This window comes from Puntigrus tetrazona, chromosome 19, assembly GCF_018831695.1.
Source record: "Puntigrus tetrazona isolate hp1 chromosome 19, ASM1883169v1, whole genome shotgun sequence".
Classification (NCBI taxonomy): Eukaryota; Metazoa; Chordata; class Actinopteri; order Cypriniformes; family Cyprinidae; genus Puntigrus; species Puntigrus tetrazona.
This window is the reverse complement of record NC_056717.1, coordinates 18,494,052-18,511,525: the sequence shown is the minus strand read 5'-3', so window position 1 is coordinate 18,511,525 and position 17,474 is coordinate 18,494,052. Positions and strand designations below refer to the sequence as shown.

Genomic DNA, 17,474 nt, shown 5'->3' with positions numbered 1-17,474 from the left:
GTTCTTCTATCAAATCAATGTTTTCCTATATACAGGTTGAGGGCAATTTAAGCGCATAGGTTTTTTTTTTTTTTTATGGCTAAATTGAATAGATAAGTAGAACTCGACACCCAGTATACTTGAAGGAATAGTTTTTTTATTGTTTTTATCTGAACTGATTTGGAGAAATGTTGCATTACATTACTTACTCATCAATGGATGATCTGAAGTGAATGGGTGCCGTTAGAATGAGAGTCGGAGCAGCTGATAAAAACATTGAACATTTTTACATAAAGCAATGTTTTTTTTAAATAAATCCATTAAGGCATTTGCTAAAGTGGTTGATTTCAGCTAAAACAGTCCATAATCCATAACATTCCTTTCTCTGTAGTAAAAGTCTGCTCTCCGTTGTCATCTCGCATCGAAATCTACCTACATGGGCAATTGTGCTTATATATGGAATCTATTAATATTAATATCCTGATTCAATGCATTTTGGAGTTAATTTATTTTTTTAGAAACACACAGCTTTACACTTTACTAGGGTCTTGTGGATTACTGTGGTATTTCTGTCATCTGTTTGGACACTCATTCTGACGGCACCCATTCACTGCAGAGGATCCATCAAAGAACAAGCGATGTGATATTAAATTTCTCCAAATCTGTTACGGTGAACGAACAAACCCATCAACGTCTTGAATAGCCTGAGGGTGAGTCAGTTTCTCTGCAAATTTTCCAGTGTTTCTTTAAAAAAGTCGATCGTTTTATTTGTCCTATAAAGCATATATGATTCGATTATGAATATTAGGTGAAGTAACGTGGATAGACGTGTAGAATACTCATGGGCTTGTGTAAGTTCACAGGTGCTGAAGTTGTCGTTTTTTCCTGGGATGGTGTTTGAGCCCTGACCAGTGTCCAGCAGGACGTTTCGTCTGCCACGTGTCGTCTGAAAAAGATCCAGCTGCCGGGAGCCTGGATATATTCCATCCCATAATAGCTTTGCTTCTTCCTGTGGCACGCTGAATCCAAAATAAACAGCAGCTATCACTGCATAGATAACAATATCATACACAAGAAGAATGCATGACGGCAAATGTGTCCTGAGGAAACCTTAAACGCTCCAGGACTTCAGGATTGAGACAGTTCATTCTAAAGGTTTCTAACCTAACTTATAAAGCTTCTTAAAAGGATAGTCCACCCAAAAAATAACATTTTGAAGAATGCTGGTCACTGAAGTTTTGGTTTCATTCTACTTCCATGATATAATTGTTGTCAGGTTTTTTTTAGTTGAGAAACTGGGGCTAGCTGTCACACTTAAAAACTGACTATATACACACCCACACAATTATTATTTTTTTTGTCTAATGAAATGATACCCCACATTTAAAACAAGTCAATTTCCACATAATTTAGCTAAATTATAAAAGGAAAAATAACTATAAAACTCTAAATATTTTTGTGACAATTTTGAAGGTAACAAAAATCTATTTTGAGCAACAGATAATGTTTTATAAACTCTCCTGTTAAAAATTTGACAACTTGCTTATAAAAATTACCTTTTTAGTGAAGTTAACTTTATATACAGATTTTTGTTTAGTATATAATATTGTGGCTTTATTGTGTTTGTTACAATAATATGATACTTGAATTTTAGTGTGGAGGAGATAATATTCAAAGTTTATTTTATTGGTCTGTATTTTATGTAACACTTCTAGTCATGAGTTTTAAGCATGAGGATTGCTGAGGCCAGTGTGTGTGTGTGTGTGTGTGTGTGTGTGTGTGAGGTGCATGAGGAACGTCACTCCTCCTCTCTGCTTAGGATGAAGACCCAAAGCAGCAGGTTCTTATTACAGCAGTTTTCCTCTGCGAGCAGAGCTGAGAAGCAGAGATCTGTCCTCATTCTCCAGACTTCACCATGAGACTCCGAGACGGCTGTCTCCTGCTGGGCGTCCTGCTGCTCCTCGCACACTCCTCACACCAGCAGAACGCCCCAAAAAGAAGCCCGCTAAGAAAGGTGAGACAAGAATGTTCGTTTGCGGAGCATTCACTGCAAGCATATTTTATTAAAAGTTGCTGTTTGAAGAAAAGTCAAAAGTTTATCAAGCAGTGATGCATTTGGGTGTGTCCATAATCTTAACATACAATTTTCAGTTTGAGTCAGTTTAATACAACTTAATATCATTTTTTTTATGATGCTTGTACATATTATTTTTAAAAAAAGTAAATTTAATTAAATTGCCTTAAATATATTAGAATGCAATAAAACGCATTATAAATTTTAAATTAATATATTAAAGAAATGTTATTTAATAAATATTTATTTATGGTTATTGTACTCTTGATTTTTCTTCATGCTTAATTTTAGGGTGACATTTTTCTTTAATTGTTTTCAATTTTTCTTTAATTCATCCCAAGATCTCTTTATCTATAAGACTCAGATACTCGAGCCAGCGCTGCTTTGGAGGACCTGCAACAGCAGATCAACGACATTGTGATGGAACTGAATCTTCTAAAGGAGCAGCAGGCCCTGCAGACCGGTGAGAACTTCACAGAGGCTCCCCGTCACACCTTAAAGTCATCTGTGCAAAGACATGCATCAGTGCAGCATTCTAGACAGCATTTCTAAACTGGCCTATTTGACTTCTGTCTGGCCCCAGAGCTCAAAAAAACTAAATGTACTGCAGACTGCGTGCTGTTTGGATTAGAGTTTTTACACTTACGTAAGACACATGGTTTCCACGTGTCACTTTTGATGATTTTTACAGCTTGTGTTTTCCCTGGAGAACATCGAGTCAGATGTCGCCCAGTGTTTGATGTATGAGGATATCTTAAGATAAATGTGCCTTATATTTTATAAGACTTTACATATTTAATATTATGAATGTAGACTTTTCAAACAAAGGCCGAACATCACTCATCACTTCTTCAGTTCCTCACTTTTGTATTATTTTATATATAATTGTGTTAAATCAATCATGATTAAGTTTGTAATTATTGTTCATACTATTAAAAAGTTTGTCATCTGTATTATAGAATATATGTAAATGATCTCTGTTGTGATTGGCTGATTGTGCATCTGCGCTTGTCTTATAGCAGGGCTGAGCAAGTAAGTGTTAATATGCAAATATGTCCAGGAATATGTTAATGAGCTCATTAATTCTAAGTAATTCTAATGCAAAATGGTTTGACTTACAATTTAGTTTTATCACTAAAATCAAAATTAAAGCCATTAAAACATTTTTATTGTTTAATATAAAATGAACTTAATATAAAAAAAAGACATTTAAAATTGTATTTTAACAATTGTATTTTAAAATTAATTTAAAATCATTTAGTTTAACTTGTACTAAAATAACTAATACTAAAACGGAAACAAAATGAAATAAAAAATGTGCTAAACCGTACAAAATAAAATCATAAAACATTAAGTGAAATTAAAATAAACATAATAAAATAAAATGTAAAAATACAATTTACAATAAAATGTTTTTTTTGAGTTAGTTTTTAGTCATGAAATGGGGAAATGTAAAAATAAAAACAAGTTAAAAAATATTAATATAATTAATCAAATTTAAACTATATCTATAAATAAATAATACTAAAATAACACCGCTTACAATAGCCTACATTACACTTTTTTTATTTTAAACACGTTTTTGTACATTGTGTTAGGCATCTAAAGAATACAAGAATGCAGAACCTTGTGTCTTTGTTTTTAGTCTGTCTGAAAGGCACGAAGATCCCCGGTAAGTGTTTTCTGGTGGACACCGAGAAGAAGCGCTACCACGCGGCCAATGAAGACTGCATCGCCAAGGGAGGCATCCTCAGCTCTCCTCTGTCTTCTGACGAAAACGCGCAACTCTACGATTACGTGCGCCGGAGCATCGCCCCCGACGCTGATATCTGGCTGGGCGTCAACGACATGCAGACGGAGGGCGTTTGGAGGGACCAGGCCGGCTCGAACATCCGCTACAAGAACTGGAAACTCCCGCAGCCCGACGGCAGCAGCGCAGAAAACTGCGCCGTACTCTCCGGCGCTTCCGGCGGGAAGTGGCTGGACGAGAACTGTCGCGAGGAGAGAGCTTCCGTCTGCGAGTTCAACATCGTCTGAGTTCACTCGGCGGCCCGGTTTGCTTATCCGTCTGTCCTTTCCGTTGCACGGTCCTGCCTGCATTGTGTTTGCTTTGTAATTGTAGACGTTTCTTTCGCGGAGGACAAAGGTTGTCATTTCAGTCCATAAAAATGTTAGATCTATAATCAAACAACGCTGTGATAAAAGGCATTTTTGAACAGGCCCCATTAAGAGCTAGCCAAAAACGCAAAATAAACAAACTCATTAAAGAAGAAATTCAGGCAAAAATGAACGTTTACTGACCCTCGGGCCATCCAGACATTACAATAATCCACAAGTAATCCACGCTGGGCTCCAGTCCATCAATTAAAGCATTGTGAAAGGAAAAACTGTTTATTTGTATGAAAGAAATACATTTACTTTCAAGCCCTTTGCTTCTGGCTAAAATACATCATATTTAATACATCCTCCAGTCAAAAATTAATCCCGTTCACAATTAAAAACAAACATATTTGTTTTATTCTGAGTCAGACAAGACAACTTTTCACCATGACTTGAGGGTGAGTACATTTTCAGCAGTTTTTCATTTTTAGAAAAATATTAATTTAAGATTCCTGAATCCTGATGAATTTCGAGTCCAGTCACCTGATAAAAATCCAGTCAAACGATGATTATTTCAGATTGCTAGCTTTGTTACTTGTTTATTTTCTAACAAACTAAATGTCTAGCCTGATATAACCTGAATATATATTTTTATCTTAATAAAGTGCATCAAAAATATACCTGTATTCTGGGATTTCCGCAGAATTAAAACGCTCATCATATATTCATTAAATATTTGCACTAATTTGGCTTTCATTTGCCAGCATATATTTTTAATCATATTTTGTCTAAGAATATGAGATATTGGTTGATAAGAAAAATTATTGATCCTTCTCATATACATTTAGATGTCTCTGCTATTATCTATCAAACACTTAAAGGTATACATGCAGTCAAATGTAGTCTCAAATATCCTTTTTTCATAAAGCATTTATATAGTGCTATAATGCTTAGCTTTGTTTTCTAGCCCGTAGCGAATGATTTATAGCTTTGTTGTCGTTTAGGACAAAATATTAACTTTAGTATTAGCCATTTATTGGTTATTGAGCATGACAGTAATAAAAAATAATTTATTAGTGTGCATCCATGCAAAATATTAAATGCATTTTGATGTCTATTTCAGAGAGTTCTGCTGATTTTTCTGTAGAAAATGTGAAAACCGTGTGTAATTATCTTCATTCATAATACATTCCTGAACAAAATAGAACATCTGTTAAAATACCTGAGAATTTATTTTAGGAATGCACAAAGTAAACATACAGAATTGAATAACAAACACACATGAAACCTTTAGCCTAGGGACTAACTAAAACAAAACAAAAATTATATACCAAAAAATATCCAGTATAGAAAGTCTCTCAAACAGCTCTGACAAGAGCGTCAATTCTGTACATATAAGAACATTTAAAACCAAATTTTTATAGAACACAATTTTTTATGGAAATAGACTCATTCCCCAACTTCCCCAAAGTTAAGTTTTACCGTTTTTGAATCCATACAGCTGATTTCCGGGTCTGGCAATAACACTTTTAGCATAGCTTAGCATAGATAATTTAATCCAATTAGACCAATAGCATTGTGTTCAAAAATGACCAAAGAGTTTGTGTTTTTCCTATTTGAAACTTGACTTGCTATATTGTGTACTAAGACCGACGGGAAAGGAAAAGTGTTTTAGGTATAAAGTTTGAAGCTCTTTGGTAAATTTTGAACACATGCTACTGGTCTAATTGGATTCAATGATCTATGCTAAGCTATGCTAAAAGTGTTAGCGGCAGATCCAGAGATCAGCTGAATAGACTCAAAAATGGTAAAACTCATCTCTGGGGGAGTTGGAGAATGAGCCTATCTCCAAAAAAAGTGGAGTGTTCCTTTAATAAAATGTACATGCAAGATACACATGACCACTAGGGCGGCGAAAGAGAGTGTGGCGTTCTTCCATCAGTTCAAAGCTTTACCTAAAAACATTGTCTTTGTATGCGCACATGCACAGGCTTGCAGCCAATGGCTTTTTTGCTCTCCCAATAAAATCTTGAGTTTTTGGCGAGCAGGAGATGAATCATATCCTCATCCTCACATGGCCTCCTCATATTCTGGCTCAAGATAAGAATCAGAGTCTGACTCTATTTGCGGTTGTAATCTAGACTCATCAGCAGACAGACGGATGGGATTTATATCCCCGACACTCTTGAAAGTGTTCAGGGCGTTATCCATCATCCTGCGATCTTCAAATCCTAAACTTCCTTGCGATATGAGCGGTGTGCGAGGCCTCGGCAGGTTAAAGGTGTTGGGAGGGTTTAGGAAAGGCTGAAAAGCATCATCTTCTCTTCTGTCTTGTGAATACTCAGCGGATGAATCCGTAGCTGCCGGGATGGAGTCCGTGGGGCCCATGAACGGACGGTACGCATCCACCTGATGTCCGTTGCTCCAGGCTCCGTTGTCAACCTCTGCAGGTTGGTTCTTGTCCGCAAGGTGTCCGTACATGGAGGGGTCATCTATAGAGGCATAGACGTGGGACTCATTTTCTGCTCTGGATTTTGGGAAGCTGGCGTTTCCCGGGAGGAAAGGTTTCCCTCTGGGCATATAGATGGACGACCTGTTGGTGTTGGGTTTGTTTTTCCTTCTAAAAGAGAAGAAAGTAGTTAGATAATTATAGTTAATCATCCTAAAAATCACACAATCAGGACTAAACTAAGTTCTAGGCAACACATATAATAACTCGAGTTATCTTTGCCCGTTGAAAACATCTGAATATCTGTAAAATTATATATAACATATCAACAAGCAATAGCAAAATGTAATTCAGCTTTGTTCAGAACAGCATATTACCCTATTTTTTTATTATTATTTTTTTTTTACTATTATTGCAGTGTGTAGTATATATAAATAACGTTTTTAATACACACGTGTAGAACAGAACACTTACGTCTATTTGCACAAAATTAAATGGGGAAAAAAAACTTAGGTCTTAGTACATGATGTAACTACAGAAGAGTCAAGTTTTAAAAAGGAGCAATATTGAATATCTTTGGTAGTTTCTTCAATCTTATTGGATTCAATGATCTATACTAAGCTATGCTAAAAGTGCTATCGCCAGACCCGGAGATCAGCTGAATGGATTCAAAAATGGTAAAACTAAACTTATTAATTTTAGTTGGAATATAAACCCATTTCCAAAAAAAATAAAAAAAATTCACACTCACTTTCGCATGATGCACACGACTACAAGTGCAGTGATTACCAAAAGCAGCAGCACTCCAACTACAGCCAAGATAATGCCCAGGAACTTCTCTGTACAGTGAAGAAAAACAATGGGAGTGATTATATTTCCTTACCATCCTAGTAATAATAACAATGCAGACTGTGATGAACGAATAAAGACAAAATCTGAAACGAAAGTAATTGCTCACTGGTTTCCTTCTGCAGACTGATCTTAGAGAGCACAGAGAAGCGGTCGCTCATGGGCTCACAGTTGGACATGTTCAGGTAGAAGCTCTGCTGCTGGATGATGGGGTCGGTGAAGCTCTGATCTTCTCTCCAGGACTGCGTTTGGCCCTGAGAGTCCAGCGGTCCAATCGAGATCTCCGTGTGGCCCGAGTCACATTTGGGCTTGCTGACGTTGGAGAACAGCAGCTCGGCCTTGTACTCTTCGGGAACGTAGACGACCCATGCTGCAGATGAGGAGGGGCTCATGCCATCGGGCCAGTTCGGTGTCGCAAGGTACATGGGTCCCGAAATGGGTGGAGATATAGTGTAGATTACATTTTCTGTGAAGAAAACAGAAAAACACTGCTATAAAAGTCTGGGTAAAACTATTGTTAATTTTTAACTTAAAATTTTTTCATCATGTCATCAAAAGCATATTGAAAAATGTAAAAATGGCTTTTGACAAGGACAAGTGTTTTCTACATTGATAAGTGCTTCTTGAGCACCAAATTAGCATCAGAAATTATTTCTGAAGAATTGTGTGACACTGAAGACTGGAGTAATGCTGCTGAAAATTCAGTTTTCATCATAGGAATAAATTATATTTTAAAGCATATTCAAACAGAAAACCATTGTTTTAAAGTGTAAAAATATTTGACTATTTTTACTGCATTTTTAATCTAATAAATGCAGGCTTGAAATTGAAAGTGAATTGATTTGTGCCCAGGTATGGTGACCCATCCAAAGTGCACACATTCAGCAAACACAAACGCACACCGTGAACACACACCCAGAGCAGCCAATGCTGTGGCGACCTTGCTCAAGGGTCTCACCTCAGTCATGGTATTGAAGGTGGAGAGAGCTCTGGTTATTCACTCCCCCCCACCTACGATCCCCAATGGACCTGGGACCTAAACCTGTGACCTTCAGGCTACAGGTCTGACTCCGTATCCATTAGGCCATGACTGCCCCATACCCCATACAAGAGACATCAGAATTATTCCAAACTTTTGACCAGTAGTGCACTTACCCGTGATCTCTGGACTAATGCCGAATGTTAAGACAGGTCCTTTTTCCTGGCTTAGGTCTTTTATGTTATTAGGAGTTACGGTGATGGAAACGTTTCCTTTGATTTGAATTTTCTGGATAGTGCCTTCAGCTGCGGAGCAAAACTGGCCGATGTTGGAGCCCTCGGCCTCAGAGATCAGCAGCGAGACTCTTTCTTTACACTGCTTGTCTGACAGAGACTGTTGAAGGTTGCTTCCCTTTGGAGACATAAGATCCACGCTGCTTTGATCCTGCAAACGGAGCAGCCAGGTGAACTGATGGAGAGGAACGGGAAGATTAGGGTCCAGAGCGGGAATGGTGAGGGATGTCCTGGTCACATCACGGGCAGACGCACTGGGACAGTCTATAGATGTATTGAGGAAAGGGAAGAAGATGAATAAATCAATAAATGTGGTGAATGAATCTAAAAATCAATCTGTCAAGTTTGCGATTTAAAGGGATGGTTTACCCAAAAATGAAAATTCTGTCATTAATTACTCTCCCTTATGTCGTTGTAAGGATCCTAACAAGATGAAGGCTCAGAAACATAGCAAGGAGATCACGAAAATAAAACATTTGACATCAGTGGTTTTTGATGTCTGTCATTTACTATTCTGATGACTTTAAGCCAGATCTATTTTTTCAGTATTTTTTTTTCAAGATCTCATGATTTTCCTTTAAATTGTGTTTAAATAGGTTCTTTAACAATGTGATATATAAAAACTAGCTAGCTAGTTAGTTAGTTACCGATGATTCTGGTGGCTGTCAGCTTCAGATCCTGCATGGGGCAGTCGAGGAAGGACAGGTCGGCTTTGGTGCCCGCAGGAACTACTATTTTCTCCTGCGTCACAGAGTTCAAGCTCATTTCACAGTAGGACTCTGGGTTTTTATTTTCTATTTGCAAACTCAGTCCCTCCTCATTCCGTAGATCCACAGTGCAAAGATCTGAACAGAACAGATGAACTGCATGTTATTTATCAGCAACTTAGAAGCATGAAATTTTCAAAAGCACCAAATTGATCCTAAAAAGCTATAGGCTCATTTTTTACTTACATGGAGTCCCGCTCCTGAACACCTCCACATTGAAGTGCAAGGAAAGCCCAGGATCCACTTTCTTTGCATCACAGTTGGTCAGAGTCAGGCTGAAATCTCCCTGTTTATTAGCCGGCTGAGCGCCTGTTGGAGCCTCTGTGAATGAAGTCTTGTCTCCCAGTGCATAATCACACGTAACAGTTTTCTTTTGGCATTTTGGTGCAACGTAACGTTGAAAGCGAACGGTAAAGCTGTGCATAGGCTTAACAGCAAAGTTCCACTTCATTTTTTGTTCATCGTAGTAGCCTGTGGCGTAGTTTGGAGTAAAGAAATCAACAGAAAACGGTCCTCTGGGCAGATTGACATCCATCTCAACTACTCCTAGAGATGCAAAAAAACAAGGAATAAAAATGATTGCAATAAGAAGCTAAACACTAATGGAAAATATTATTGTTTCAAATCACTACTTCTAACCTGTTGCAGCTGGTCCCATGGATACTTTGAAGTCAGATGGGTTCAGGTCTGTACCTTTGGGAACATCAAGAGTCACTCGACCTTTATACAAGACCTGGATACGGCCGATGGTACCGTCCCGACAGAACGAGCCGATGTTGGCCGGTCCTGCGCGCTGGTATGTAGTGATGGTGTAAGTGTGTTTGTCTGGACAGGACTCTGAAGGGTTGATCTGTCTCATTCCTGGAGATGGGAATTCCAGCTGGAACACCTTGCCTGACTGAACCTTCAGATCCCAGGTAAAGGTTCTGGTGAACTCCAGGAATCGGGTCGAACCCGGATGCACGACAATGATGCTGCAGTCTGTTGTTGAGCAATCTGTAAAGAGATTTCAGTGAGTTGGAAGGTTTTTTTTTTGTAGCAAATGGATAATTCAGAATTCATGTTGTTACTCACCGATGTCTTGGTTGATCTCCACATTAAAGACGTCACCCGGCTGAGAGCAGTTGAAAATCACGGTGGTGGGCTGAGCTTCAGTAAGTCTGAGGTTGGAGTTACAGGTCGGAGATGGATCTTCATCCTTACACACGGTGCAGTCCAGATCCTTTCCTGCCTTCTTGCTGAAGATTACACTGGTGCCAAAGTCAGGGGTCACCTCTATTTTATGACATTCTGCAAAACAAAGAAATATTAGCTGGGAATTAGTGGGATACACAGTAATGTATTGAAAATTGATTATTTTATATGTAGAATTTATGTATTTAGAAATGTGTGTGTGTGTGACGTATACGTATTACACTACTATAAAGTAGTTAGAATAAATTCAGTATAAATGATTCAATTAATAACAATAAGTGTTATTAAAATGTATTAAATTGCATTGTCAAATGACAAATCGCATCCAAAATAAAACTCCTTGTATGTGTATATTTATTGTCTATATACAAATACAAGGATGTATATTTTAAGAAAGATTTAGTTTATATTAAATATTTATATATCATATAAAATAGAATATATCAATGTATATACATATAAATATTTAGAAAATATATACTGTATGTGTATGTATTTATATATACACAGATAATAAATATACAGAGTACACTTTTTGTTTATTGGTTTTATATTATTTTTGCTTCTTGTGAACAGGCCTTTATTTGTACTTATACTATTCGAAAAATGCCATAATAATAAAATAAAAATCTAATCAAGCATTAGACAGTTTTTTTGGACACAGAGTTGCCTACAAAACGACCAATACAGAGCCATGTAAAAACGAACAGCTTGAATAAAGCAGAGAGTTGTAACCCACATGAAAGCAAACAGAAAAAAAAAAAAACACACAAAGAACTGATTCACACAAGGTAAACGTTTGAACAGGAAGAGCCCATGAACGAACACAACTTGAAAATACACATGTCAGGCATTCTGGGATCCTCCCTAATTAAGATGAAAAAAAAAAAAAAATACCTTGCCCATAATAACTCTGAGAAATGCTGACGTTGCAGAAGGCTTGACAGAATGTCCATGTGTGTCATATACTGCCTGTTAGAAATTAGGCTTAGATGCTGGCGAGTAAAGTCTACTTTGCTCAAACGCTGGTCAAACGCATCAAGATCTTGTACCTCACTTGATCCAAAGATGTTTACAAGTTTAGGCACGATTTCTATTGCACAAATCTGACTTTTAACAAGGTAGAAGCAACTATGCAGAAGAGAAACATCCACACCGTCTAACATTACTCCATATAGATGACTACAACATCCGCAGACATTTACTCATGTTTGTGGCAACAACACACACCTCTCCAGCCTCTAGTTAAACTAAATCCATCAATCCAGTCCATCAGTCAATGTTTTCTAAAGCAGAGAAGGTTTCTTGTTTGTGAGAGGTCCATAACATTTTCTGCTGTGAAAAGGTCCGTCGAGATACTATGGATCGAGAACTTGTATTTCGGCCAGTTTAAAAACGTCTTCATGATAGATTTGTTTCGTACAAACACGCAGCTTTTTTATTTCCCAATACATTTAATTGATGGGCTTATCAGCTGCTTGGACTCTCAGTCTGACGGCACCCATTCACTGCAGAGGATTCACTTTTGAGCAAGTGACTTCTCCAAATCTGATCCAATGAAGAAAAAACAATTACATCTCGCACTGGCCTGAGACTGAGCAAATTGTAAGCAAATTAGTAAAGTAGTAACTTTAACCAAATTATTTGTTTAATATAACAGTTAAACAGCTACATGTGGAAGATATACAATGGAAATCCCTCATTTGAGCTTGTTTTGATGTACATTTTAAGGCACCTGTGGCTAAAATCTGTTAACCTTTTATTAAACTAGGCAATTACAATTCTCACCTATATATTTTCACACACTTTTAGCTCTTTTTACTCATTCAATGCATCAGCAGCACTTTGAAGGTCACGTTCTAAGCCATGAAAATGAAAGTCCATTGTCCCCAATGCTAAAACGTCAATAGAAAAGCGAACACTTGACATTTTCAGACATCCATTTCACTGTAGAGAGAACAGTGAAAGTCCCACGCTTTTCCCTCCCTGCCCAAGAGCATGTTACAGCAATCCACCCTCCATTTGTACAGTAACAGATTGTTGGTCAATAATTAACAAGTTATTTTTCACAGCATCTGTCATAAATGCAAATGACAAGAGCTCATTTTTATACTAGGCCACGAAGGAGGCCAGACTCAGATCTGCTGGGAAGAACAGCAGATATCAGTCATTTTGTGTGCATTAATGAAAACTATTTGTTATCGACACCAATCATGCATTTACCTGGTTCAAGTAAATTAAATGTCTCCATTAAAACGCACACTAACAAAACCCAGCTTAAACGGTCAAATCATTACACTTAAATCACCTTTTAAGCTTTTAAATGTCAAACATATCTACGTATTTCATAAGCTGCATTTCAGATGCTCGGAATATTAAACCTTAAACGAAAAATGACAGTGGCAAGGACGGTGAAAACGTGTCTGGGCTCTTGGTAGACTCACCTGAGATTTCGTGAAACTGCAGTAAAATCAATCCAACGAACGCTGGAACAACGCACGAGCCCATATTTCTCCGTCGGAGGCTCCTGAACTCTCCAAAGTGATATATGCGAGTGTGTTTTTGTTTGATTTAATGCATGGTGGATTGAGTTTGTCTGACTTCCTGATTCTGATACCTGTTGTGCTCGGAGAAGGGCGTCTGCGCGCGCACGCTACCTGTCCAAACTTGCGTTCGCGATCCAACAGCTGGAAAAATGCGATTGCATTATTCAAAAAAACGGTTTAACCTACATTTACCGAAGAGAACTCAATCGGGAGATCAAATCGTAAATTCACGCGCGCATCAGAAAATAATAGATTAGACCCGATTTAACTTCTGCGATAGCTCACGTCTACGAGATAAAATAACTTGAGTTTAGTTTTCCTCAGTCAAGATTTGATTCAGCCCCTGCCTGCATGAGGGGTGGCGAAATATTTATTAGACGGGCAGCCCTCTATTGGAGGATTCTCTAGAGAACGTCAACAGAATTAATTAATATTCATGAGCCAATCCTTTTTCGTTGACGTTATTCAATCAGTCTTTAAATGATGTTTAATTATTGGAATTATTATATTGTGTAAGTGTCTCAAAGAAAATGTGTGCAATGAATGTTATTTTATTTAATGCAGTTTTGTCTCAGTTGCTATGGCCCGATTTTGTCTCACACACGTGCCCATAGAAAAGAAAGATTTTTAAAAAATTCTGAAAGATATAAAAAAATGAATTCACGATCTGTTAAAGCCTTTTTTTTTTTGCACCATAGACAAAACCAGCGTTCAGCAGGCAGCACTCGGTCAACAAAAACCTGTAGGATTTTCTGGCCTGACTGAAACCAGAGAGAAAATGCAGAAAACAAAATAATGAGAAAGTGCTAAAGTGCTACACACACACACACGCACGCGCACACACACACACACACACACACACACACACATTCATACTGTATGCTTTACGTCCTACAGCAACCTGGTCCCCACAAGGTCAACATTTCCTGGTATTCCTATCCTTGAGGGGACATTTGGTCCCTGTAACGTGATAAATACCAGGTGCACACACACACTAACACACACAAACATACTCCCTTTAGTTTTGTTTTGTTTTTATATTTAAAAACGTGTTTTTCCCTTAAAAGATCATAATGTGGAACTATTATAATATTTATCGACGCTGAATGATTGAATGACGAATTGCATTATACTATGTAAAAAGGCCTCTCTCGTGTAATATGTGTAAAATGAATGTTATTTTAGTTATGCAAATTTTTTCTCACTTACAATTGTGCTTTCAAGCAATGGGTCCGCACATGCCTGCAGACAACAGCATTCCAGTCATTTCAATGCCAACGGCCCGGAGGCATACACAGCGCTTTAATAAGGCAAAAGTCACCAAACACGAACAGATAACTAGATTACACAACCCATCCGACAGGTATCAAAACATACAACACTTTCGTTATATCTCTGATTTTGTTCGCCCCTTTCTGATCTCACCATACATCCATTTACATACCATTAAAACTATGTGACTGCAGGAAATGGATTACTGAGATGCATTTATTTAATGCAAAGTGCGTCATCTATGATTGATCATTGAAAATCGTCCCATTAATGTGCTATTGTCTCACATCTGAGCCCTGTGGTTACAGATTTTGATGCCATATAGGAAAGAGCTGTTTCTAAAAAAATCTTTCAAAACTCAATGCTAATGTAGTTAAAAAAAAAAATTAAAATAAAAAAATAATAATAAATAAAATATATATATATATATATATATATATATATATATATATATATATATATATATATATATATATATATATATATACATATATACATATATATATACATATATATATAAAATTTTATTTTTTTATTGTACTTGCAGTTACTGCAGTAACTCATTTGAACTAGACTGATGTCATCAGTCCAGTGTATAATATCTCAGCAGGTTCATGATACCCAGCTGTTAGTGATATGTGATATGATATATATACATATCCATCAATGGCCTTCACAGTGTCTCTTCTCTCACACATGCACACACACATACGCTTTAACAAATATAAATACACTCTCACACACTGGAGAATTCACAGTATGTTCTCCACTTACAGCTGGAGACAGGGTCTGTCTGCAGGAACTGGACATTAGGGACACTTTACCGTCTCTGTCTGGGACACACAAAATATGGACACAAACTCTCTATGCTTTGGTAAGGTTCGTGTCGTGAATCTGAATGGAGTGGAGTGATGTGACAACGTTTGCACGTGTGTAGAGTTTATAGTTCAGTTTATCAAGCTGAAGGACCGTTTAGGATAGGATACAAGATAAACGGCATGTTAGGGATTTCCCATCTAAAAGAGCATAGAAAAAAGATTTGATGCGGTTAGATTGGTTAAATAGTTTCATTTTGGTTTCTGAACATAGTCAGGGCTTTTGTCACTTCTATGTTAAAGTTAAAAGGTTTACTGTGTCGCAATTCTACTTTGTTAAAAGTTTCACTATTCATCCATTTTGGACATTTAAGCAAGTAAATTAAATTTCAACAAGTACAAAATTAATAAAAATGCAATCTAATATGTACTGAATAAATATTATTTCTTTAAAAGCAGATGAATGAAATAGAGTCAGAGTCTTGTCATTCGGATCTTATTTACTGTTTAGTACGGTGTGGTATTTTGCACTTTGCATGATGGCACTAAAATTCATATACCATTGTCATTTTTTACACCCCTGCTTTGGTTATTGGTGAGAAGAGGTATCTTCTGTGTGTTTTGTGCCGTCTGCAGGTATGTGCGGGAAGTGCGCCGGAGGTGTTTATGCTGCTGATCAGGCCTGCCAGGCAATGGGACAAGTGTTTCATGACAGCTGCTTCACCTGCTGTGCCTGCGGTAAGACTGCAGCTCATGTATCAGTTCAGATGCATGGAAATATTACACATGACATCCGTATATACACGCTAAACACACCAGTGCACATGGCACAGTAATGAATATGCATTCTTTTATTTATTAATATTTTTATTTTACAAAAACAAGCATACTCGAATGCTTTTAGATTCCATTAAGAAACTTTATAATGGATAAACACAAATGTTGTGTCATTATAACGTGTATGTTCTCTCATTTCCACGGCGCAGGCCAGAAACTGAAAGGGAAGGCTTTTTATGACTTTTCAGGACGGGTGTTCTGTGAGGAGGATTATTTGGTCTGTTTTTCGGTTTCGTTTCCTAATTATTCCTTAAATTACATTTAGAAGATTGTGCTTTTAATGTTTCCTTGGTTTTTTTAGTATTCCAGCGTCAAGCACTTTGCGGAGGTCTGCACATCCTGCGGATATTTAATCACAGATACGGTCAGGCTGAAAACCGTTTTGTGCGTTACAATAGATAGAAAGAATGTTGTTTAATGTTTCCTACCACATGATCCATTAACAAGATGACCTATGATGACCCCTAGGTGCTCCAGGCTTTGGGAAAGTCCTTCCATGCTGACTGTTTCCGATGTGTCATCTGTAATGAGAGACTGGAAGGACAGCTGTTTAGTGTTGACGCACAAAACAAGATATATTGTGTGAAAGATTACCACAGGTGAGAAACACACTGACATAGACACAGTCTGCACTGACAACAGACACACAGTAAATATATAATTACGTAATTAACTAAATTCTAACCAAATTTCTGTGTCTGTTGACACTTTTTATAACGCATGGATATTCTTGAATTGTTGGGTCTGATTGTATTTTCTGGCATCATTTGTATTGCATAGGATTCTGGCACAGACATGTGCTATATGTGAAGAGCTCATCCTTCCCAATAAGGTATATTTATAATTTTCTATAGCTTCTATTGTTGCTATTTTTGATAGCATGTGTAATATTTGATATTATACGCAGTGCATTTACTGGATAAATGATTGTGTTTGAAATAGTGATTTAGGTTTTTTATGTACACAGGGATCAAATGAGATTGTGCGAGTGATGTCCATGGGAAAAAGCTACCACGTGGCCTGTTATGAAGGAAAAAGCAACATTTAATAGCTGTTTAGTCTGAAGAAACAATAAATAGGCTTATTCATTGTTTATGCATTTCAGTACCATTGTATTGTTGTTAAGCACCATGTAATTGATGAATGCTGGCATGAAACTTGAACTGAAATACCATATGATATATCAAGGTACCATTTTAATATCTTCCCTATAAATCCTAATAGTAGCTTATTAATAGGATGTATTATGTTATTAATTTTACTTGCTACCAAACCAAGCTGTGTTGTCAGATAAATGATATTTATATTTATATAAAATAA

At 37.1% G+C, this 17,474-nt stretch overlaps 3 protein-coding genes across 3 annotated transcripts; 2 read left to right on the top strand and 1 right to left on the bottom strand.

Annotated features, from left to right (window-relative positions):
* Positions 1 to 20: 20 nt before the first annotated feature.
* clec3bb (C-type lectin domain family 3, member Bb) lies at positions 21 to 4,831 on the top strand. Its single transcript, XM_043217766.1, has 3 exons — positions 21 to 2,006; positions 2,427 to 2,516; positions 3,699 to 4,831. The coding sequence occupies exons 1-3, from the start codon at positions 1,895 to 1,897 to the stop codon at positions 4,088 to 4,090; spliced, it is 594 nt and encodes a 197-aa protein (XP_043073701.1). The 5' UTR covers positions 21 to 1,894; the 3' UTR covers positions 4,091 to 4,831.
* A 535-nt stretch (positions 4,832 to 5,366) lies between these two features.
* cdcp1b (CUB domain containing protein 1b) lies at positions 5,367 to 13,582 on the bottom strand. The gene is made up of 9 exons (XM_043217764.1): positions 13,129 to 13,582; positions 10,565 to 10,780; positions 10,130 to 10,486; positions 9,677 to 10,036; positions 9,371 to 9,568; positions 8,607 to 8,987; positions 7,561 to 7,917; positions 7,354 to 7,441; positions 5,367 to 6,773 (listed from the first exon to the last, which is right to left on the bottom strand). The coding sequence occupies exons 1-9, from the start codon at positions 13,190 to 13,192 to the stop codon at positions 6,224 to 6,226; spliced, it is 2,571 nt and encodes an 856-aa protein (XP_043073699.1). The 5' UTR covers positions 13,193 to 13,582; the 3' UTR covers positions 5,367 to 6,223.
* Positions 13,583 to 15,967: 2,385 nt separating this feature from the next.
* limd1b (LIM domains containing 1b) lies at positions 15,968 to 17,426 on the top strand. The gene is made up of 6 exons (XM_043217085.1): positions 15,968 to 16,055; positions 16,304 to 16,371; positions 16,456 to 16,518; positions 16,623 to 16,753; positions 16,935 to 16,986; positions 17,122 to 17,426. Exons 1-6 carry the CDS (start codon positions 16,010 to 16,012, stop codon positions 17,200 to 17,202), a joined length of 441 nt encoding a protein of 146 aa, XP_043073020.1. The 5' UTR covers positions 15,968 to 16,009; the 3' UTR covers positions 17,203 to 17,426.
* The last annotated feature ends 48 nt before the right edge of the window (positions 17,427 to 17,474 follow it).